The sequence below is a fragment of the Xiphophorus maculatus genome, chromosome 15, assembly GCF_002775205.1.
Source record: "Xiphophorus maculatus strain JP 163 A chromosome 15, X_maculatus-5.0-male, whole genome shotgun sequence".
Lineage (NCBI taxonomy): Eukaryota > Metazoa > Chordata > Actinopteri > Cyprinodontiformes > Poeciliidae > Xiphophorus > Xiphophorus maculatus.
The window spans coordinates 19,930,784-19,949,173 of NC_036457.1; the positions used below are offsets into that span (position 1 = coordinate 19,930,784).

Genomic DNA, 18,390 nt, shown 5'->3' on the forward strand with positions numbered 1-18,390 from the left:
AAAGACACGATAATGCAAAAGTGGAAAATGACTCTTTTTTTTTTAAAAAAAGAATTTAAAATTGGCTACAGCTATAACATTTTTATATTTAAAATTTTGATTGTGTATATTGGAGGCCGTATGTGTCGTATCTTAATTAACATAGAAAGAAATTCATTATATACACCTGCAAGTAAATAAATAAAATATAAATACATTTTTACATAAATATTGAAATGTTTAAGCAATGTACTAATTACACAACGAAAGAAATAAATAGACGACATGTTTAACGATTTATTTAATGACCTGTTTCAATCAGTGGCTCGGATTTTTTTATAGGAATTTAACATCTTTCCCATCAATAGGGGAGAAAGTAAGATATGAAAAACATATGTCATATTTAGGATTACAACATTAGGACGGTAATATACTATAATTGTCGCTAACTTACATATCTGCATATATTTTACAATATAAGTCAGAATGAGTGTAAACCTAACTGTTTCGACAACGTAGTATGTCCAAAAAGGTGGCCTCGAGCAACAACAGTCCCCGTGTGATGAATTCTGTATATTCATTTCAGCACCACAGGGGGCAGCACTGCGTTGTTCGCCTCTAAGTTTGTAACCGGAAGTTTGTCACAAACCAGCGACTTGTTGCCATTTTGACGACGATAGAAAAACCCAGAACACTGCGTGCTTGTTATTCATCGACGTATTTTGTTCAAATTAACCCGCCACCATGGCTATGCAAGCAGCGAAACGCGCTAACGTAAGTTAAAACAAATCTACTAATGTAAATATTAGCTAAGTCCTTACATACTTAATATCCGGTTCATTATTAGCACACGGTTAGCCGTTAGCACGCTAACTAGAGCGCCCGAGACGAGCCTCGGTTACTGTATTTAAAACTGTTACAGTGCTGATTTCTATATTTGTTCCACTGACGTTGAAGTGCGTAATACTTTATTAGTGTGTGAGAGCTTTGGTGTATTTTCCTAATTGTATATGAGGCGAAAAATGCTGTCAGACATGAATGCTAATTATTAGCATATGGGTGTTTACGCATACAGATGTTTAATTTTATGTGTTTTTACCAATAAAACAAACGTTTCAGAAGCTTGGAATATTTTGGCAAAAGTCTATCAATTCTAAGTATGTTAAGAGTTTGAAACAGAGCTGCTCAAAGTTGGTACCAAGTCCTTAAAACGTTAAATGTTCATTAAAAATACGAAATAATCTGATAGCTACAATTAAAAAATCTAGTAATAATCTGTTTGAGCTACAATTTTACTTAAACTGGTTTCTTTGCTAGTCTTTAAAGTGTGCAAATAAATGGTTTGGAATGCATTTGTATTTTGTTTTAAACTAATGTACAGGCCTGAGAAGCTGTAAACAATCTCTGAGATGTCTAAATGTTGTCGTTTCCTCTGTGATTCCTGAAAAAAATAAAATAAATTCTTGTCATTGCAGATCCGATTACCTCCTGAGGTGAACAGAATCTTGTATGTCAGGAATCTTCCTTACAAGATTACAGCTGAGGAGATGTACGATATCTTTGGGAAATACGGACCAATACGGCAAATCCGAACGTAAGCTCAGTTTCAGACACATTTTTTGGGGAATAAAGTGAACTTTGTTAATATTTTTGTAAAGATGGAATGTTTTCCTACGTTGACGATAAAAATCACCCACATGCTTTACTTGCGAGATTTTTGCTTTTGCTGTTATATTGTTATACAAAGAACGTTGTTGGTTTAAGCCAGGACGTCCTCTGCACATGTTACGTTTTGCTGCAAAAAAAAAAAAAATTAAACTGTACATGTTGGTCTGGTGCTCACTGTGTTTGTTTCTCCTCTCAGAGGGAACACACCTGAAACCAGAGGAACAGCTTATGTCGTGTACGAAGACATCTTCGATGCCAAGAATGCCTGCGACCACCTGTCGGGCTTCAACGTCTGCAACCGTTACCTCGTTGTTCTCTACTACAATGCAAACAGAGTACGTCTCAGCGGCACAGCCTTTCACAGTCTGGTCCCCAAGCAAAGCCAAATAATCACTTTGTGCAGGAAAGGGTTAATCCGTCACATTGGTTCCAGTTAAATTTGGATTTCCGTGTTATTGTTTTTTGCAGGCGTTCCAGAAAATGGACACGAAGAAGAAAGAGGAACAACTGAAGCTCTTAAAAGAGAAATATGGCATCAACACAGACCCTCCGAAGTAGCGTCTCCGAGGCCTCTCGTCTTTCAGTTTTCATTCTTTGTAAAAACAAAAAAACAATTATTCCCCCCCCCTTGATTGGTTTATGCTTGTGATTACAATTGTGGATAATGCCATTTTACACATTTTCTTTTATTCCTCTTGCTTTAAATTGAAGCCAGACAGTTTCTATTTAACTGTTTTATTTTGATCCATCCAGTTCAGCAGAAATGGTTCTGATCTTTTTAGTCGTCTCTCTGAACAGGAAGCTGGAGTCAACATGAACCGCTCATGTAGAATTAAACTTTTCTGTAAAATAAATGCTTCTTTTTCTAAAAGCCTGTTTCCCTTCTTTTCCTCACACTCTTCATATAATTATGTAAACGCGTCGCCCTCCGAGTAAGCCTGTGAGACCAATACACTTCAATGCGAGCTTTATGCAACCAGGAGGACTCTGCTTATGTGTTTGACTCGTCTAAATGTAAATCCTCAAAATGAGAATGAATATATTTTGGGAAGGATTTTCTTTTTTAATTTTCACCCAGAAATCAGTTCAATTTAAACTCTACACAAGAATACATAATTGTTTGTATGTCTTTTTGGAAAAAGGACATATAAACATGAGTGACACCTGAGTTTATCTACAATAAAATTAGAGCTGAAATCCAAAAGTGGGCTAATTTACCAAATAAATTTATACATTAAGAATTTCAATTTTAAAAAATTGTCTAAAAAGTGAAATAGAAGTACAAACTGCCTCCTGCAAGAAAGGTAACAGTAAAAGTTGAAATATGTAAATAACATATATTTCACGTTCAGTTAGCTTACAGTAATGTTGGAATTTACCTAGCATTATTTGTTACATTTCTGACTATTAGAGTGTAAAATCTTGCAGTACTTCTTGAATAGTTACGTTTTATTAGCTACAAGTTCACCAACCACAAAAATACATAATATTTTTGTGATATATCCATAATTTTTGTTCAAATTCTAGAGACGCTTGGATTAAAAAAAATAGCAGCTTTATTGCTAGTTTGGCGTTTTAGACCCAATTTAAGAAACAATTGCAATTTAATCAAAATTTAAGGCTGTCTACAGACAAACTAGGTCGTAAAATGAACTTTAAAAACTTTTTATTTCTGAATAAGTGTTCATTCCATAAAGGTCAATATATAATCCTTAAGAACGGATAAATTTGTTCATTTATGCGAGGTGACGAGAACACAATTTTCTGTTCTTGAGGATTATGCATCGCCTTAAAATTAAAAACTAAATACTGATAGATAAAATGTTAACATCAAAGAAAATACATACCAAATCAATAAATCAAAGTGAAAACTGTTTAATGCATTTATGAAGCATTACTAGGCTTTTCCATTCCTGGAAATTCCAAATATTTCAGATGTGGATGTTGGCTGAAAGGTTGGTTGTTTGAGTTATCAGACCAGACAACTGCCCATAGAGTTTATTTTATTAGATTAAATCACAATACAGGGAGTAGTGCAGCCATGTCGTTAGGGACACAATACATGCTACAAAAGAATAGTTGTTTTTTTTGTTTTGTTTTTTTTTTTACACTGTTGCCATTCCTTTGACTTGGAAACCTCTCAGCAGTAACAGGGTCGTAGTTAGAAACATCATCAGGCCTAAGATGTTTAAATTGGACACTTTACCAGGGTTACAATCCACACTGCTGAAGGGACGAAGATGGACTAACATGATAAATCTTTATTGCCAAATCTGCTTCTTTCTTCCGTTGTCCCACTAAACGAATACATAAAGTCTGGAATATACTGGGGCCAAGCAAAGTCAGTAATGTCACTGTTGGGAGGTACTACTTCACTGGACTTCGATGTGTAGAACGTATGAAACAAAGGGAGTAAAAAAACATACAAAAATCAGACTGATTGGTAAAAGAGAAATACTTTGAGGGGCCGAAGAGGACAAGTTGCAAACACCTACTGAACAGAAAACCTCGACCTTAAGAGCTGACCTCTTGGAACACCACAAACACCTCGCCTCTGGGTTACTTTAATACTCTTAATTCCTTGTAAAGATATGCAACCTGTCAGCCAAAATGAACTAAAGGTGACAAATAAGTAAAGAGAGTTGAATCAGAGTAGTTTTCCTAATATAACTCCAGCCTGTTCAATCCTAAATCAGTCGCCTTCATCGGGTTTGCCTCGGAGTTCTGCTAGTTTAGCTCTCGTCCAAAACGACACAGTCCTCATCGCTCGGCGTCGGCCAACTTGTAACGAGATAAGTGTGCTCAAATGCACATCGGGCAGGGGATATTTAGGTCTTAGCAACATATAGCACAGCTAATCTACAAGGAAACATGCTCCCACAGTTAAAAGCAATCCAAAGAAAAAGTCTCAACGGATCACAGAGCTTACAACCCGTACAAGAATACTCGTAGGAGGACGTACAGCAGGCTGATTTATTTTGAAAAAGAAAAAACAACAACAAGAACAAAAACAAACTGTCTCCCCTCAAGAGTCACTGCGTCGCGTTGATAAGGCTTTCTGTCTTCAATCACCGGATGGGAAATTTGACTTTTAAGGCAGAACCTAAAGGCATGCAAATGAACAACATTGACTGTATTCGTGGACGGTACAGGCTCGTTCCGGTGGGAAAGCTCGGGCTAATCCGCCTCGTCTAGAGCTAATATTTGAAAAGACGGGTGGGGGGTACTGGAAGAAGGTACGCCGTTGTAAGAGTTCGGTTCGGTCGACAGGTTTGGTGAAACACGCACAGCTAGCATCGGTAAACTCGGAACAATAAATAGAGTAGCGGCAAATTCAACGTTTAGCACATCACATGATGCGCAAGCTCTGGTAGAATGAAACTGAATGGAAAATACTTTTGCACACTTCACATTTTGGCAGTTGATCTATAAATAATTTTAATATATATTCATATTTATATTTCTTCATATATATAGTTATTATTTGTGCAAGTTGTTTATATGTAGAGATGTGTGTGTGTGTGTGTGTGTGTTTGCAGGTGTTGTTTTTGTGGCGTTGGTGTGCGCACCCGCACACCACTGTATGCTGTGTGTCGATGTGTTCTTGTTTCATAGCAAATAACGTTCTCATGCACACGAGTGTTTCAAACACAAGAAGCAGATCCATTGAAAGGTAGTCCAAGCATATAATTTTTTCTCTTTTTTTTTTTTTTTCAGTGGAAATAGCTGCAAACTGAATGGAACATGAAATTCTTTCTGTGCAGTCCGTGGCGGCTGGTGGGGGGGGGGGTTGGGGGAGGGGCGCTCTCTCCGCCGCATCCAGGCCTATTTCTGGAGGTCGCACTGCAGCAGTAGTACGATGGACGGGTCGCTCTTGGCCGCCTCTTTGAACTCCTCCAGCGTGATCTGGTCGTCGTTGTTCTTATCCATCTTGGTGAAGATCTTGTCCACCCTCTGCTCGGGCGTCAGGCCGTCTTCGTTCATTTTCATCATGATCACCGTGCCGACCATCTTGTAGATCGCCTGCCGAGAGGAAAGGAAAAGGCAAAGAGAAAGAGGGTTTATCGAACCTACGTGGATAAAACAAGCATGTCACGCCTGGGGGAAGAAACGGGGAAGTTTAAAAGTATTTTGCACATCTGGCAGATTTGAATTCCTTTCGTTGTTTTATTTCATTCACTCAGTCATTAATGTACGACAGCCTATTAGGGCGTGAAGGCTATTAGAGCGGTTTTGGTAAATTTCCGCCCAAAACCTCAGAAATTTTTAGACTAATCTCAGAAACCTTCTAGAAAAAACTTTTGACTTTTGAAACAGAGAAATGCAAAATTTCTCTCTATCTGATAGATTTATCTCACAATTTCAAAGGGTTTTTTTTTAGAACACATTTTTGATCTTTGGAACTCAGAAATGTTCTCGTTTATTCTAGATCATTTCTAAGATTAATCTAAAAATGTTTGAGGAGGCTTGGAGGAAATTTACTCCTCTCTTTTTTCCATCTACCACGACCCTACTATGCCGTCGTAACTATCGAAGTCATATTTCAAAAGCACAAAAATAAAGAAAATATGTTTTTTTATTTCCAGTTTTAGCTTAATTACCGCTCCGATTGTGTTGTTCTTTCAGCAAATAGTTAACAATCAATATCCAATTTGTTGACGAATAATTCAATAAACAATTCATCACAATTAATCCAATTTATTGTTTCAACCCTAATTCCAATCCTAACATCTGCATCGACAGCCTGAAAACATTGACATGTTTTCCAGATTGACTTGTTGTTTCGTGCTGATTGGATTTGTAGTTATAATTTGTTACGTTGTTTTCTTTCAGATACAACCATTTGGGGTTTTACTTTTTAGCAGAACCAGTAAGTTAATTTATCTTTGCAAGTAAAACATCAGCAGATCCTGTAGCGCGCCAATATCCTGTCCAGAACAAGCGGTGCGTGAACTCAGCTTAAGATGCGGCAGAGTTTTTTTTAGTTCTTTCGTGCAGGGATACCTCGATGATCTCCAGCATCTCCACCCGTGTGATTTTGCCGTCTCCGTCGAGGTCGTACATGTTGAAGGCCCAGTTGAGTTTCTGCTCGAAGCTGCCTCGCGAGGTGATGGACAGCGCGCAGATGAACTCTCTGAAGTCGATGGTGCCGTCGCCGTTCTTATCGAAGGTCCTGAAAGCGTGCTGGGCGAACTTGGATGCGTCGCCGTAGGGGAAGAACTGGCGACGAAACAGAAAAAATATACATTCTTCACATATTTGGTACAAGCATCTTATATTTTTTCCCATATATATATTACTGAGCACATATTCTACAGAAATCTTTGTAGTCATGTTTCAGGTAGCACCACCGCCTACGCTGCTGTCTCCTTAAATGGTTTAAAACGGCTTCCAGCTTGTTCGTGGAAATAAGTGTAAAGTCAAGTCGAATTTTTAAAGATATTTAATGTAGAGCTGCTCGCCGTGTTTCAGTGCTGGCAAAAAAAATAGACTTCCTGTTTGTGCTGCTGTCCGTGCAATCAGTGCATGTCAGCACTGTGAACATGGGGTCAGAGGTTAACACAGTGACTCTATGAAAGAGCCCCGAGCCCCAGCTCAGCTGCTGCTAACTATAAACGCTGTGAAGCTGAGCGATTCATTAGATATAACCTAACACTTGACCGCTCTAGTAAAAAAAAGTCAATGGGCAGTCTGAGCCGACTGAGGCTGCTCTCACAGGTCTCACGCAAACAAATCAGGGTCGGCTGCTTCGGCCTTCATCAGGAGAAGACAGAAAATATGAAGAGAGACACGTTTCAAGAAGCGAAAATTGTTTTTTTATGTCGTGCTGCTACTTCCTGATTGCTAATTCCCATTTGCATTATTTATTATTTTTTATTATTACTTTTCTCTTTTTTCTCTTTCTACCAAAAACTGTGTGACAAAGGTCTTCAGTCTGGTGCTTTGGTCTCAGCTAGGCAGTTTTTTTGAAGGCCAGTTTTGTTTACAGAGACTTTGTAATTAAGTTTATTTGCTGTTTCTGTTTTTGCTTTTGTTTATTTATTTTGGACATTTAAAATGTCTTCCAGTTCCAGTGTTAAATGTTCATCAGAATTTAAAGTTTATTGATCTTTCAGAATGCGTTTTTGCATTATTATGACATTTCCATTACATTACTTGGAAATGGTATCAAAACAACAATATTATCGTTTATCGCAATAACTTCTGGGACTATTTATCGCTCAGGAGAATTTATTATTGTGACAGGCCTAATTTTGAATGACTTTTCAAAATGATCTTGGTAATATGTGACCAAACACAGTAGCTACTCAGTAAGGTGAGTTGTTGTAAAGGTATTGTACAAATGTTTTCTCAACAAGATTAGTACAGTAAATATTGTGTTCACTAATTGGTTTCTTGTGTGCCAATGACTGGTGAAGTAGATTTACCAGTCATTACTGCCTTTATTGTTGGAAAAACAAACAACAATAGGTTCCACATCACTATGCCACACTATGTCCTTCCCTATGTTTGTAGTAGTCCAATCACAGAGAAAAAAGGCAAAGACGACACTTCCATCTCTTCTCCCCAAAGTAACAACGACAGCATTGACAGATTGTGTGGTGTCACAACAGGCGGGTTGAGGACTGAGGGCAGAACTGGCGCCCCAGCAGAGAAGTACGGAGGGTTGGAGATAACTGAAAACAGTCAGAAGAAAGGATCCCAGAGAAGGGAGGAAGACAAGGCTGAAGGGGTTTAGGCAGTTTCAAACAGATGCAAAACCGCTCATCTTCAATGAGACGCCGCCCGTTGCAGATGGGCGAATCAACCATGCAACTTGTTGCTACTGCAGCAAACCAAACCATCAGTAGGGGAGGGGAAATGCGGGGGAGGCAGTGATGAGGAGAGAGGGCACTGAAGAAATGACGGAGGAGCCAACTAAAGCGAGTGTGACGGAGCAAGTATTAGAAGAAGCTTTGCGGCTCTCTGACCGAAGTTCGCTCTAATAAGAACTAATCTTAGCAAGAAAACCCCTTTGGGACTGAGCGGGACGCCACCAGAATACACGAGACACTCTCTGAAGAAATGCAATGTGGCTTTCTTCCTGCAGGCGCAATCCTCTGTACAGACCCTACATAGGTTCACTAGCCCCGCCCAGGAGGAGCAAATGGATGGACAACTAAGGAAAAACATAGAAAAGATTCAGAAAGGGAGAGTAAACAGACAAAAACACTACATGGCACGCAACTTCCCTTTACCGTCTAACCTGATGTAGTTGCAAATAAACAGCCAGGGATATCGGGTCGTTAATGCTTCCAGAAAGTCTCTGCTCATCTGCTCATCTGGCCCCTATTGGCTTTCATGGCTGTTTAATGGGGTGGTTTGGATCGGGCCATCAAAGGACAGGCTAAATGCCAGACCGCTTCTGTCCACTCTAGGAGGGAACAAGACCGCCAGATGCAAGGGGGCGGGGTGTAGCAATGGCTAATGTCATTCAGCATGTTTGTGTGTGTCATTGAGAGCGTAGACAAAACATATTCTGTGAAACTAATATTTGCTTTAACATCCAATCTCCACACACTCTCACACACACAACCCAAAACAAACAGCATTTAACTGGAACATTGAAGCCTTTACAGTCAGCCTGCAAGTCGGCACTGATCCAAAAGCCATGGTGGGTGGAGGAAGGAGGGTACAGACAGAGAACACAAGTCTTCCCATGGATTGGATTACTGCTACAACCTAAACCCTCAACTCCATCATGGCGACAAATGACTCTGGGGTTGATTAAAACTTATCTGCGTGAAAGTCTATTCTTTCACGCCCATCTCCATAGTCTACCCTCCCAAATCTGCATTTGAAAGTCGAGCTAAACGCTTGAGCTGACTTAGTTACGGCTTAAAGGCTTCAAGAGATGAGTGTGTGGGTTGTGATCTAAGTGAGGAGGGCATATTTCCCACTCGAGATGCTGTTTCAGTTTGGGAACTGTGTTTAACTGGATTACTGTTATCTAAGAACCAAGAGATATTTTGTGACTTTGAAAGTGATGAGTTATTTCAAGTCCTTGTTATGACTCCCTCTGGTTCTCCCTCTCTCTCATTTATGCATATTTATAGGCAACATCCCACCCACTGACAAATATGAGGTACTTTTCTGATTGTATTATGTTGAGTATCAGATCGATCGGTTATGTAACGGTACACTTATCATTTTCTGCACTTTCTAAGGATGAGGTATTCCTCTTGATGGCATCTCTGAACAGCTGGTTTACAAAGGGTGGAAGAAGATTCTCGACTGGAACAAAGCTCAGGTTGGGGTTCAGTCTTTCCCCTTCATCAGAGGTTTTAGGTATCTTGGTATCTAGTGGAAATGGGATGGTAGGGTGGAATGGGATTGATGTTCCTTGAACTGGTATATTGAGGTAAAAAAGGAGCTGAGTGTCTCTGAGCTGATTTGGGAACATCCCATTGGGAAAAGACTTCTGGGACACAGCCACCATTCTCGAGCCCCCACTTTTTTGGGGCAGCAAGTAAAATCCTTACTTGTTGCAAATACTTCAACTATAACTAGTGCAACTGTAACACTTCTATAAGTATGTAAAGACCTGGTATCATAATGCCGGCGTTCATTGAAGTACCAGCTTTTTAGGCCTAAATGCACTGATATTTTTAGGAGTATCTCCAACATCAAGACATTTGAATTTTGAGGAATTCAAATGTCTTGATGTCTTGTTTTGAGAAATGGGGTGTTTACAATGGGGTGTTCCATCTACCTTAGAAGTTGAATCTCAAAGTTTAACTGTACTTCAGTTTTAATTCGCAGAACAATTATGATTTGTTTATTGACTATAGTCAGCCAAACAAACCGAAAGTATTTCTCCACATCTAGAACATTCAATCAAGCAAATGTTCTGACATGAGCTCCACAGCACTATGTACCTGATCCGATGAGATTTAAACCATCAGAAGGACATGGTTTTCTGCTAACACTCGCTTTAATTACAGTGGCAGCCATATTTGTTTTTCAGATCAGAGCCTAGGACAAGCCTCCAACTTTCCGAGACAGAATTTTGACGTCAGGGGTCGTCGATGTTCAACTGGCCAACTGGGGGCGTCTCTTGCTCATCAGCTTTTTCCAACTCTCTTGATCTATCGAGACTAAAAGATTACCTTGTTGCCACGGTTATGAATTACAACAACTGTCTGAAGCGAAAAAAGTAAGAGAAGAAAAAAACTTTCAGCTGCTAATTGTTCAAAACCAGAGGGAACAATTATCCAAACGTGCAGCGAGTCAACTAAAAACATGAAAGATCAAATCAGAGCTAAGGTAGCCTCGCTACTCCAGGATGCTGCCACTAGTAGCACCAAAAGTTAATGGTAAAGTTACCTTGTCATCTTTTAAGACAAAAGATGTCTTGATTATGTAATCAGCTACAGCATTTATTGTACTTTTAACCAAAAGCACGCAAAAGTCTTACATCAAATTACTTTTCTAAATTTATGAAAAAACACTAATGATTTTAACCATTCTTATGAAAAGATGATCTGATAACAATATAAATGTAATCTTAACATGTAAAGACAGGGAAATACAAAATAAAGCAAAGTATTAATACGTAAAAATCAATGCTTTTGTTGCTTTACATGACAAAGTTTAAAGAAAGAAGCTCAACAAGCTGCCAGACAGCCAAACAGGGCGACATTATATGTGATCACCCATGCAGTCAGTGTCCTATAATGTCTTTTCTGGACTGCCGCCATGTCAATTCCACGCTCCTGATTTAGGCTCACGGATTGAGCCTCTATTCTGTCCCTGTCCACGTCGTTCCACCTGCTGCCTCCATGTGCGTGCAGACACCACGAGTGAGTGCAGACACACGGTCAGACAAGCACCACACATTGCATGGCCTCTCTCCGCTAAATGGATGGTTCAATATCATTCGGCCAGCGGATAAATGGTTGCGGGAGTGGTGCCAAATAGGAAACGGGCTGTCTGCTGTTAACTGTTTACTGGCCACAAAAACATAAATGTTACGCAATGGAAAAGCAATATGCTATTACTAAATAGGTATATCCATAACATTTTGTCACAGTGCAACCACAGACATCATTCTGTTTTACTGCTTGTGGTAGTTCAGCACTAAAGGACATGTGTTAGAACTGGAAGGAAAATGAAACTCTTCCAATTTTCTTTTTTTTTTTTTTTTTTACAAATAAAAACTGTTGCATGCATTTGTATTCACCCAACTGAGTCAATACTTTGTAGAATCATCGTCCTCTGAAAGTACTGTTCCAAGTCTTGTGAGCCTATGTTTCTAAGGGCTTTGCACATCCAAAGACACATGTTGCCACACATTCTTTGTAGAATATATCAAGGTCATTCAGATTGAATGTGATTCCAGATCACAGTGGCAAGCTTTCTTCTTGCCGCTTTTCAATGAAAGACAGATTTTTGCTGCCGTTCAAGCAGAGTGTCCATTACTGATGTGCGCAAAACATTTTTGATATTCTGCTAATGTCGAAAAATACAATTTCACAACTGTGGTGTTTCCTTTAAATACGAAATTAAATTAAAATCACAGGTGAATCATGTTTACATGATGAGTCATTAAAAATCATTGTGGCGATGGAATACCTAGCGATACCATTAGCCTTCAGAGGAGACTTTGACGTCTTATTGAGGCACTGGAGTGACACAAGCGTGTTGCTATTGCTGTACATAAACCAAAATGAGGTGAAATGTGTTTCCATTGCAGTTTTGCGATACACCAATTTCGATACGGCTGAAAAACCACCCCCTCCTAACGTGAAAACGTTTGAACAAATAACATGTTTTTTCAAAATCACCTGGTTTCCATTAAACTAAATTATTTCTGTAATTCCAATTTGCACTAATTTATGGTAAGTGGCGTTTTCTGCTCAATGCTCCATTTGCAATTGAGGCGTATGGCCATGTCTTGGTAGGTTTGTTGAGTCATAGGCGTGCTGTGGTGGCAGGGGGTTAGCACGCCCCACGTTTGGAGGCCTTGATCCTCGACGCGGACGTCGCGGGTTCGACTCCCGGTCCCGACGACCTTTGCCGCATGTCTTCCCCCCTCTCCTCACCCTCTTTCCTGTCTGCCTACTGTCGAAAAAATACGAGCCACAAGCGCCGCAAAAACTCTTCGGAGGAAAAACAAGGTTTGCTGAGTCATATTTTTCCAATTTCAGATTGATGTTCAACAATCTGAAAGCTGGAGTATTAGAACATACCAGCTTTAAACATTTTATACTCCAACACAACTTATAATCCAGAAAATATGGTAATTGCTTTAGTCGGGCTTTATTCAGAAATTTTAGAATAAAAGAGGAAGACAAAGGGATGGAATGGACGACACTTTTTTTAGAGCTGTATTGGCAAAAGAAGTGTTTCTTTCCATTTCACAAAAATGTCCTACTTTATGTTTGCCTCTCACTTAAAATCCAAATAAAATACATCGTGGCAAAGTTCAATATTCAACTCCTACAATACAAAGCAGCAGCGCTGTTCTTCCTCACAGCAAACATCCGCAGGTTGAACTTTGCGTCTGACATATTCCCACCGTGAAGGCGGAGAGCGGTGTAAATAACGCCTTATGTTTCATGGACCCTTTTTCCAATATTGTCAGATGAAATGCAGTCTGTTAGCAGAAATACAGAGCTGTTCCTGACAGGGCGAGCTGCCTGTGCATATGGGTGTTTACACTGCTTCGTCAAGAGTACTCTGCAGATGCTGCTTTATTGAGCAGAATGCAGGGGCCTGGCGGGAGGGGAGGGTGAAGGGGTTGAGAACGGGAGAGGGAAAATGCGTATAATCCATGGCAGGGACACATTTACAGTGTCTGTCTACGTCAGGTCTTACATAAACCCGCAATGACGAGCCAAAAAGCGTCAGAAACTGAGCCAGCGCAAATCTGTAGCCGCGGCTGCTTCCAAGCCTGTAGGGTCTGCACTGGTACACACACACACACAATCGCACACACACACTCGCAAATCCCCTTTTGCCCTGGAAAATACGTTTTTAATCATCCTCTTGTTACTTTCGCCTGGGTGTTTGTCATGATGTGATTATCACCAAACACCAAACTCAAAGAACTTAGCCGTTCTTTGTCACTGAGGAAATTTCTCACTGATAGAAATGTTGTATTCTTTTTAAACAGTGTACAGTAAACATGCCACAATGAGATAAAAGTCCGTCGCACATCCTTAAGAACGCATAAAGGAAATAAAACGAGAGAAACAACACAGTTTTGAGATGAGATAATTGTACCATTCAGGTCTTTGTCCTTTACTACTCAATCCATTACGGTTTACAGAGCAGGGAATAATTGTTGAATTATGTTCATTTATGTTCATTTTTGCCATATCCCAAAAGAGAAGAAGGTTTCAGACGAACCCACTTGAGAATGCATTGTTGTCCCTGCCGGGAAAAGCAATATGTTAAAACATACATTTCTTCTTCTTTTTTTTTTTTTTAGCTACAAAAAAAAGTTTTCTGGCGGAACCTTTGTTTTCGTGCGTTTCTGGAGCCACCAGTAAATCTGACGCACACATTTTTGCAAACAACACCAAACTCCTTAAATTAGTTTTGACCATTTTTTCTTTTTGTTTCTCTTGAAAGAAACAAAACTTCAAAGTTTGATTAGCCCACACCTAGCAGCTGAGAAAAAGGTCCAACAGGAAACTGGTGCTGGAGTAGCGCTGTTTTTTTTTCATAGTCAGAGGCCAGAGGTTTGAAGCACAAAGAACAAGTTTGGCTCAAAAACTCCTTTAAGCATGAATTTACTATAAATAACTAAACATTGTGGGGTTTGTTTCTGGTCAGGGAGGTGGCTTGCTGCATCAATCCTTGGCAGTGGCAGCTGTATTGTGTCTCTTCATTTTGTTGTCCTATATTAGTGTGAACATGTGCAAAATGCTGAAGTGCAAATTAAAATGTAAAATACGTACACTGCCTTTCACGCTGACTCAGACTCAAACTGTACCTAATACTCTTATGGAGCTCTGCAGATTAAAATTTCATAAGCAACCAGGCTCATCCCTCCCTTTTCTAAGACACTGTAATCTGAGATGAAGAAATGGTTGGATTTAGAGAGTCCTCCCTCTTAGATATTATTTGATAAGAATAGTTTCTACATGTATTCCACATGTCAAACATAGCAAATATAAAGTCCCACTTCTGACACCAAAGTCTGCACAAGGAGCCCCCCAAAAATAATAACTGATTATTTGCTTTCAGTGCCTGGAGATATGCGCCTGGACATCAGTGTTGTACTGCGGAACATGGGATTGAGCCTGAACCACTGATTCCTGAAAAGCTGCTGGTCACTCAGCGTGAGATTTAAGAGGAATTTGGCCTGGCCCCCTCTTTGACCCCGGTTATCTGTGGTTACAAAACGCCCATCTGCTAGCAATAACCATGTGTGAAAAGCACAAATGGCAAATCACCAGCAGATGGCAGCGTTGATGGCAGCGTTGAGTATGAACTCTTACTTCATGTGTGGGGATGGGGAGGAGAGCAGTTGTGGGCATGCGGGAGAGAATAAGCGATGGAGAAGTAAATACAACTAATTTGTACATGGGGCAATGTGGAGAACTGTTTATTCTGATACAGAATTTTATATTTAGTGCTAAAAATTGATTTAAAATAATCAACTCTCCATCAGAGCTTATTTCTAGTTGTTCTCATTTCAGACTGAGATGTAAATCAGTAAGAAAAAAAGATGCACAAGATGACAGCAAGCAGAAAATGAATCACGGCTGGGCTGTCGGGTTTGGCAGGTAGACCTGAGGACTACCCCTCTGTCTTAGTGACGCAAATCAAAGCGAGGCAGAACAACAGAGGAAGAGCAGCTTGCTTATCTCCCCTCACCAGCGGCGTGTCCGGAACGGCTCGTCTCTTGAGCGCTTGGCAGATAAAGACGGCAGCAGCTCGCGCGGTTTGAAACGGCCTATTTAAAAAGCTGATATCAGGCATGTGAGCCCCTCCGGCATAGCTTGGGCCAAAAGAGAGGCAGAAGAAAGGAAGAAACAAAGAAATAGAGAGAAGGAAAGAAAGAAAGAGGCGAGGGTAGGGAGGTGAGAGCAAGATGTAAGAGTGTGAGGAAGGGAGACGGTGAGGAAATACCATCAGGACAAAACACAACACACAGCCTCCGTTTCTCGGGGTGTCCACACGATGGTTCGTTACTCACATTGTGCCTTCATTTCACATGACTCATCGAATCTCTTTGGCATGGATTTATTAATCATGACTGCTCAATCCTTTCTGCGTCTCTGCATGCATCGGAGTGATTTCACCTATAAGTCTGTATGCAAATGTTTGCGTGTTCCCATTGTCACTGTATTACGTCTTACCAGGAGCACACGCCATCAAGATATCAAGACGTCTCATATCCTGTCCCTCTAGCCTAGTAAAAACCAGCCCGTTATGCTTTGCTTCGTTCAGAGGATCTGGAGTCCAGATCCAGATCCAACCACTCATTGAGAAATGGGGCTCCAACCAGTCATTGGTTATAGAACCAATGATTGGTTGGATCTGATTGGTTGGTTGGTTGGTTGCTCGAGGCATAGATGCTGTTGAAGGTTTAAATTTTACCCAACTGCTAATGTTTGGCTGTGACGTACATAATGCGCCAGTTGGACGTTATGAAGTTTACTGGAAATTGCCGATAAACTTCATAAGTTTATTGGCCCACAGTGCCCACAGGGAGGCACTTTCAAGAGGCCGCAGAGCAACAGGGTTCAAAAACTATCCCCCGCTGCGAAGACAGACGTGCCGAGCCGAACCAGACGGCTTTTAATGATAATTTGATATTTGGAAGCTTAGCCAATGCAGCCAGAACGGCTTCATTCACTTCCTCTGCTGCCAGTGCTAAAGCCACAGGTAGACTACGATTCTGCAACACCACAGAAAATTGTTGCCATCCTTCACAACTTCTCCTTCTTCTTTACACTGACTGGCCTGGTAGAAATTCTAGCAAAGAAATTGACTTCAATGGGAGAAAACAAGTGAAGGGAGATGAGAATTGAGCAGAACTGTGTAGGTAAGCAATGGCCAGGCTACTATCCTTCATATTTAAAAGCCATTCTAAAGTGACCTAACAAAAACATTTACTCTCACCCATGAGGGCCGAACACAGAGCAAGAGGAATTGTTTCCTTTCTTTCCATAAATGTCAAGAAATAAAGCAATTAATATATGGGAAGGAATTCATGCCAAATATTTGTTGTGAACGATGCACTTCCATTTAGAATGTGTATATCGGGATGAAAACTACTGTAGACAGAGGGTTTCACTACATGTAGACTCCACCTGTACTGTAAACAGTAACTTATATTTACTAAACAGAAACTTATATTTAAAAATCTAAAGAAGCAGCTAAAAATGTGTTTTTTCTATAAGCGGTGATGCTAGCAAAAATTATGCTAGCTGTAGCATTCAAACTTCCACTAGGTCGGCAGCAGAGCTAGGTAATACACGAAGTTTGAAAAGCACTCATTGCTTGAAAGATGCTTTTCCCACAATAAACCTGTCGCAATAAGCAATAAATCAGTTAATTACATTATAAATTGAAACAATCTCAATAATTTTGATTTCTCTTTCTACTAATTACTGGATAACAAAAGTCTTCAGTCGGGTTCATAAATCTCATTTTTTGGAATGACAGTTTTGTCATCCATTTTATTTGTTGATTTGGTTGTTTTGTTTGTTTATTTGGGGTATTTCAAATGTCTTCAAGTTCCAGTGTTAAATGTTTGTTGATCTTTTAGAGGGTGTACGTCCATTATTATGCCACAGTGATTACATTACTTGAAAACATTTACGTTAACTTTCTGGGACAATTTATCATCCAGCAAAATCTGTTATTGTGGATTTTGTATCACCATTTCCTATTAAGAGCTACTATAGCTACGTTCTCATCCTTTTCGCTCTGTAATTGTTACATCACGCGTCATGATTGTGTGAAATGTCGCTCAACAGAATCGGAAATTGAAACTTTTGCCCCTGATCTACCTTGGCTGTAAAGCGTAAAAAGAGGTTGTGGAGCTAGTGTTGGTTCATTCATAGCAAAGTCAGCGGCAGCAGCTGTCCAATCCGTGGGAGGCCACAGAACGGAGACATTGTCTAATCCTACAGCGTTCGTCTAATCTGCAAAATCAATCAGTATGTTGATCAGCGGAAGCTGATGCAGATAATAGCATGTTAAGAACAGTACACATCAACATTTCTTTGAATTAAAGCAGGGAATTGCATTTGGAAAGCATGCATAAGGATGTCGACCCTCCAGAAATCCCCCATTAGAGAAAGGGAATTGGTCGCAGCTCCCTCTGTTGTGACGCGAACGGACAAAGTGGTCCGCAATGGAGGCGGAGGAAAACGTGAGATCTGAACAGATTAATCACCCACACTGTCAAACTTAAATGGTGCTCAAGGCTTAGCAAAAGTGTGGGAGGTATTACATGCAATTATCACGGATCATTCCAACGGAGCAGCCCGTGGAAAGCTCGTCTTTATACTGAGCTGAGAAGCAAACGACTAAAGAGGAAGACGGAAGCATTAGATTGCGATGCAACGCAGGATTGTGAGGGGTTGAACTCAAGCAGAGAAGTTGAATGCTAACTTCAAAGTTTAAAAGCCTTGTTTATGTGCACACCTGGTGGAAGAAGCTAAAAATTGCAAGAACATCTGAGACATTTTGTGTCTCAGATATTCTAACAAGATTTATTCTTACTGTCTCCCCTAA

At 40.2% G+C, this 18,390-nt stretch overlaps 2 protein-coding genes across 2 annotated transcripts in view; one reads left to right on the top strand and one right to left on the bottom strand.

The window, feature by feature from the left end:
- The first annotated feature begins 612 nt into the window (after nucleotides 1–612).
- On the top strand, nucleotides 613–2,518 carry sf3b6 (splicing factor 3b subunit 6). Its single transcript, XM_005811158.3, has 4 exons — nucleotides 613–753; nucleotides 1,455–1,573; nucleotides 1,844–1,982; nucleotides 2,116–2,518. The coding sequence occupies exons 1-4, from the start codon at nucleotides 724–726 to the stop codon at nucleotides 2,203–2,205; spliced, it is 378 nt and encodes a 125-aa protein (XP_005811215.1). The 5' UTR covers nucleotides 613–723; the 3' UTR covers nucleotides 2,206–2,518.
- A 1,115-nt stretch (nucleotides 2,519–3,633) lies between these two features.
- The window catches only part of LOC102223420 (visinin-like protein 1), a 34,118-nt gene continuing 19,361 nt past the window's right edge, over nucleotides 3,634–18,390 (bottom strand). The window contains exons 3-4 of the mRNA XM_005811159.2: nucleotides 6,652–6,867; nucleotides 3,634–5,670 (exon numbers count right to left, since the gene is read on the bottom strand). Of these exons, the coding sequence (XP_005811216.1) occupies nucleotides 5,473–5,670; nucleotides 6,652–6,867 (414 nt within the window). The 3' untranslated portion in view covers nucleotides 3,634–5,472. The remainder of the gene's footprint in view (nucleotides 5,671–6,651; nucleotides 6,868–18,390) is intronic.

What these genes read in the sequence shown, in the direction of transcription:
- sf3b6 (XM_005811158.3), top strand. Translation starts at nt 724, where the DNA reads ATGGCTATGCAAGCAGCGAAACGCGCTAAC. An exon ending in AAGCAGCGAAACGCGCTAAC is followed by an intron (nt 754 to 1,454) that starts GTAAGTTAAAAC and finishes TTGTCATTGCAG; the next exon opens with ATCCGATTACCTCCTGAGGT. An exon ending in CCAATACGGCAAATCCGAAC is followed by an intron (nt 1,574 to 1,843) that starts GTAAGCTCAGTT and finishes TTCTCCTCTCAG; the next exon opens with AGGGAACACACCTGAAACCA.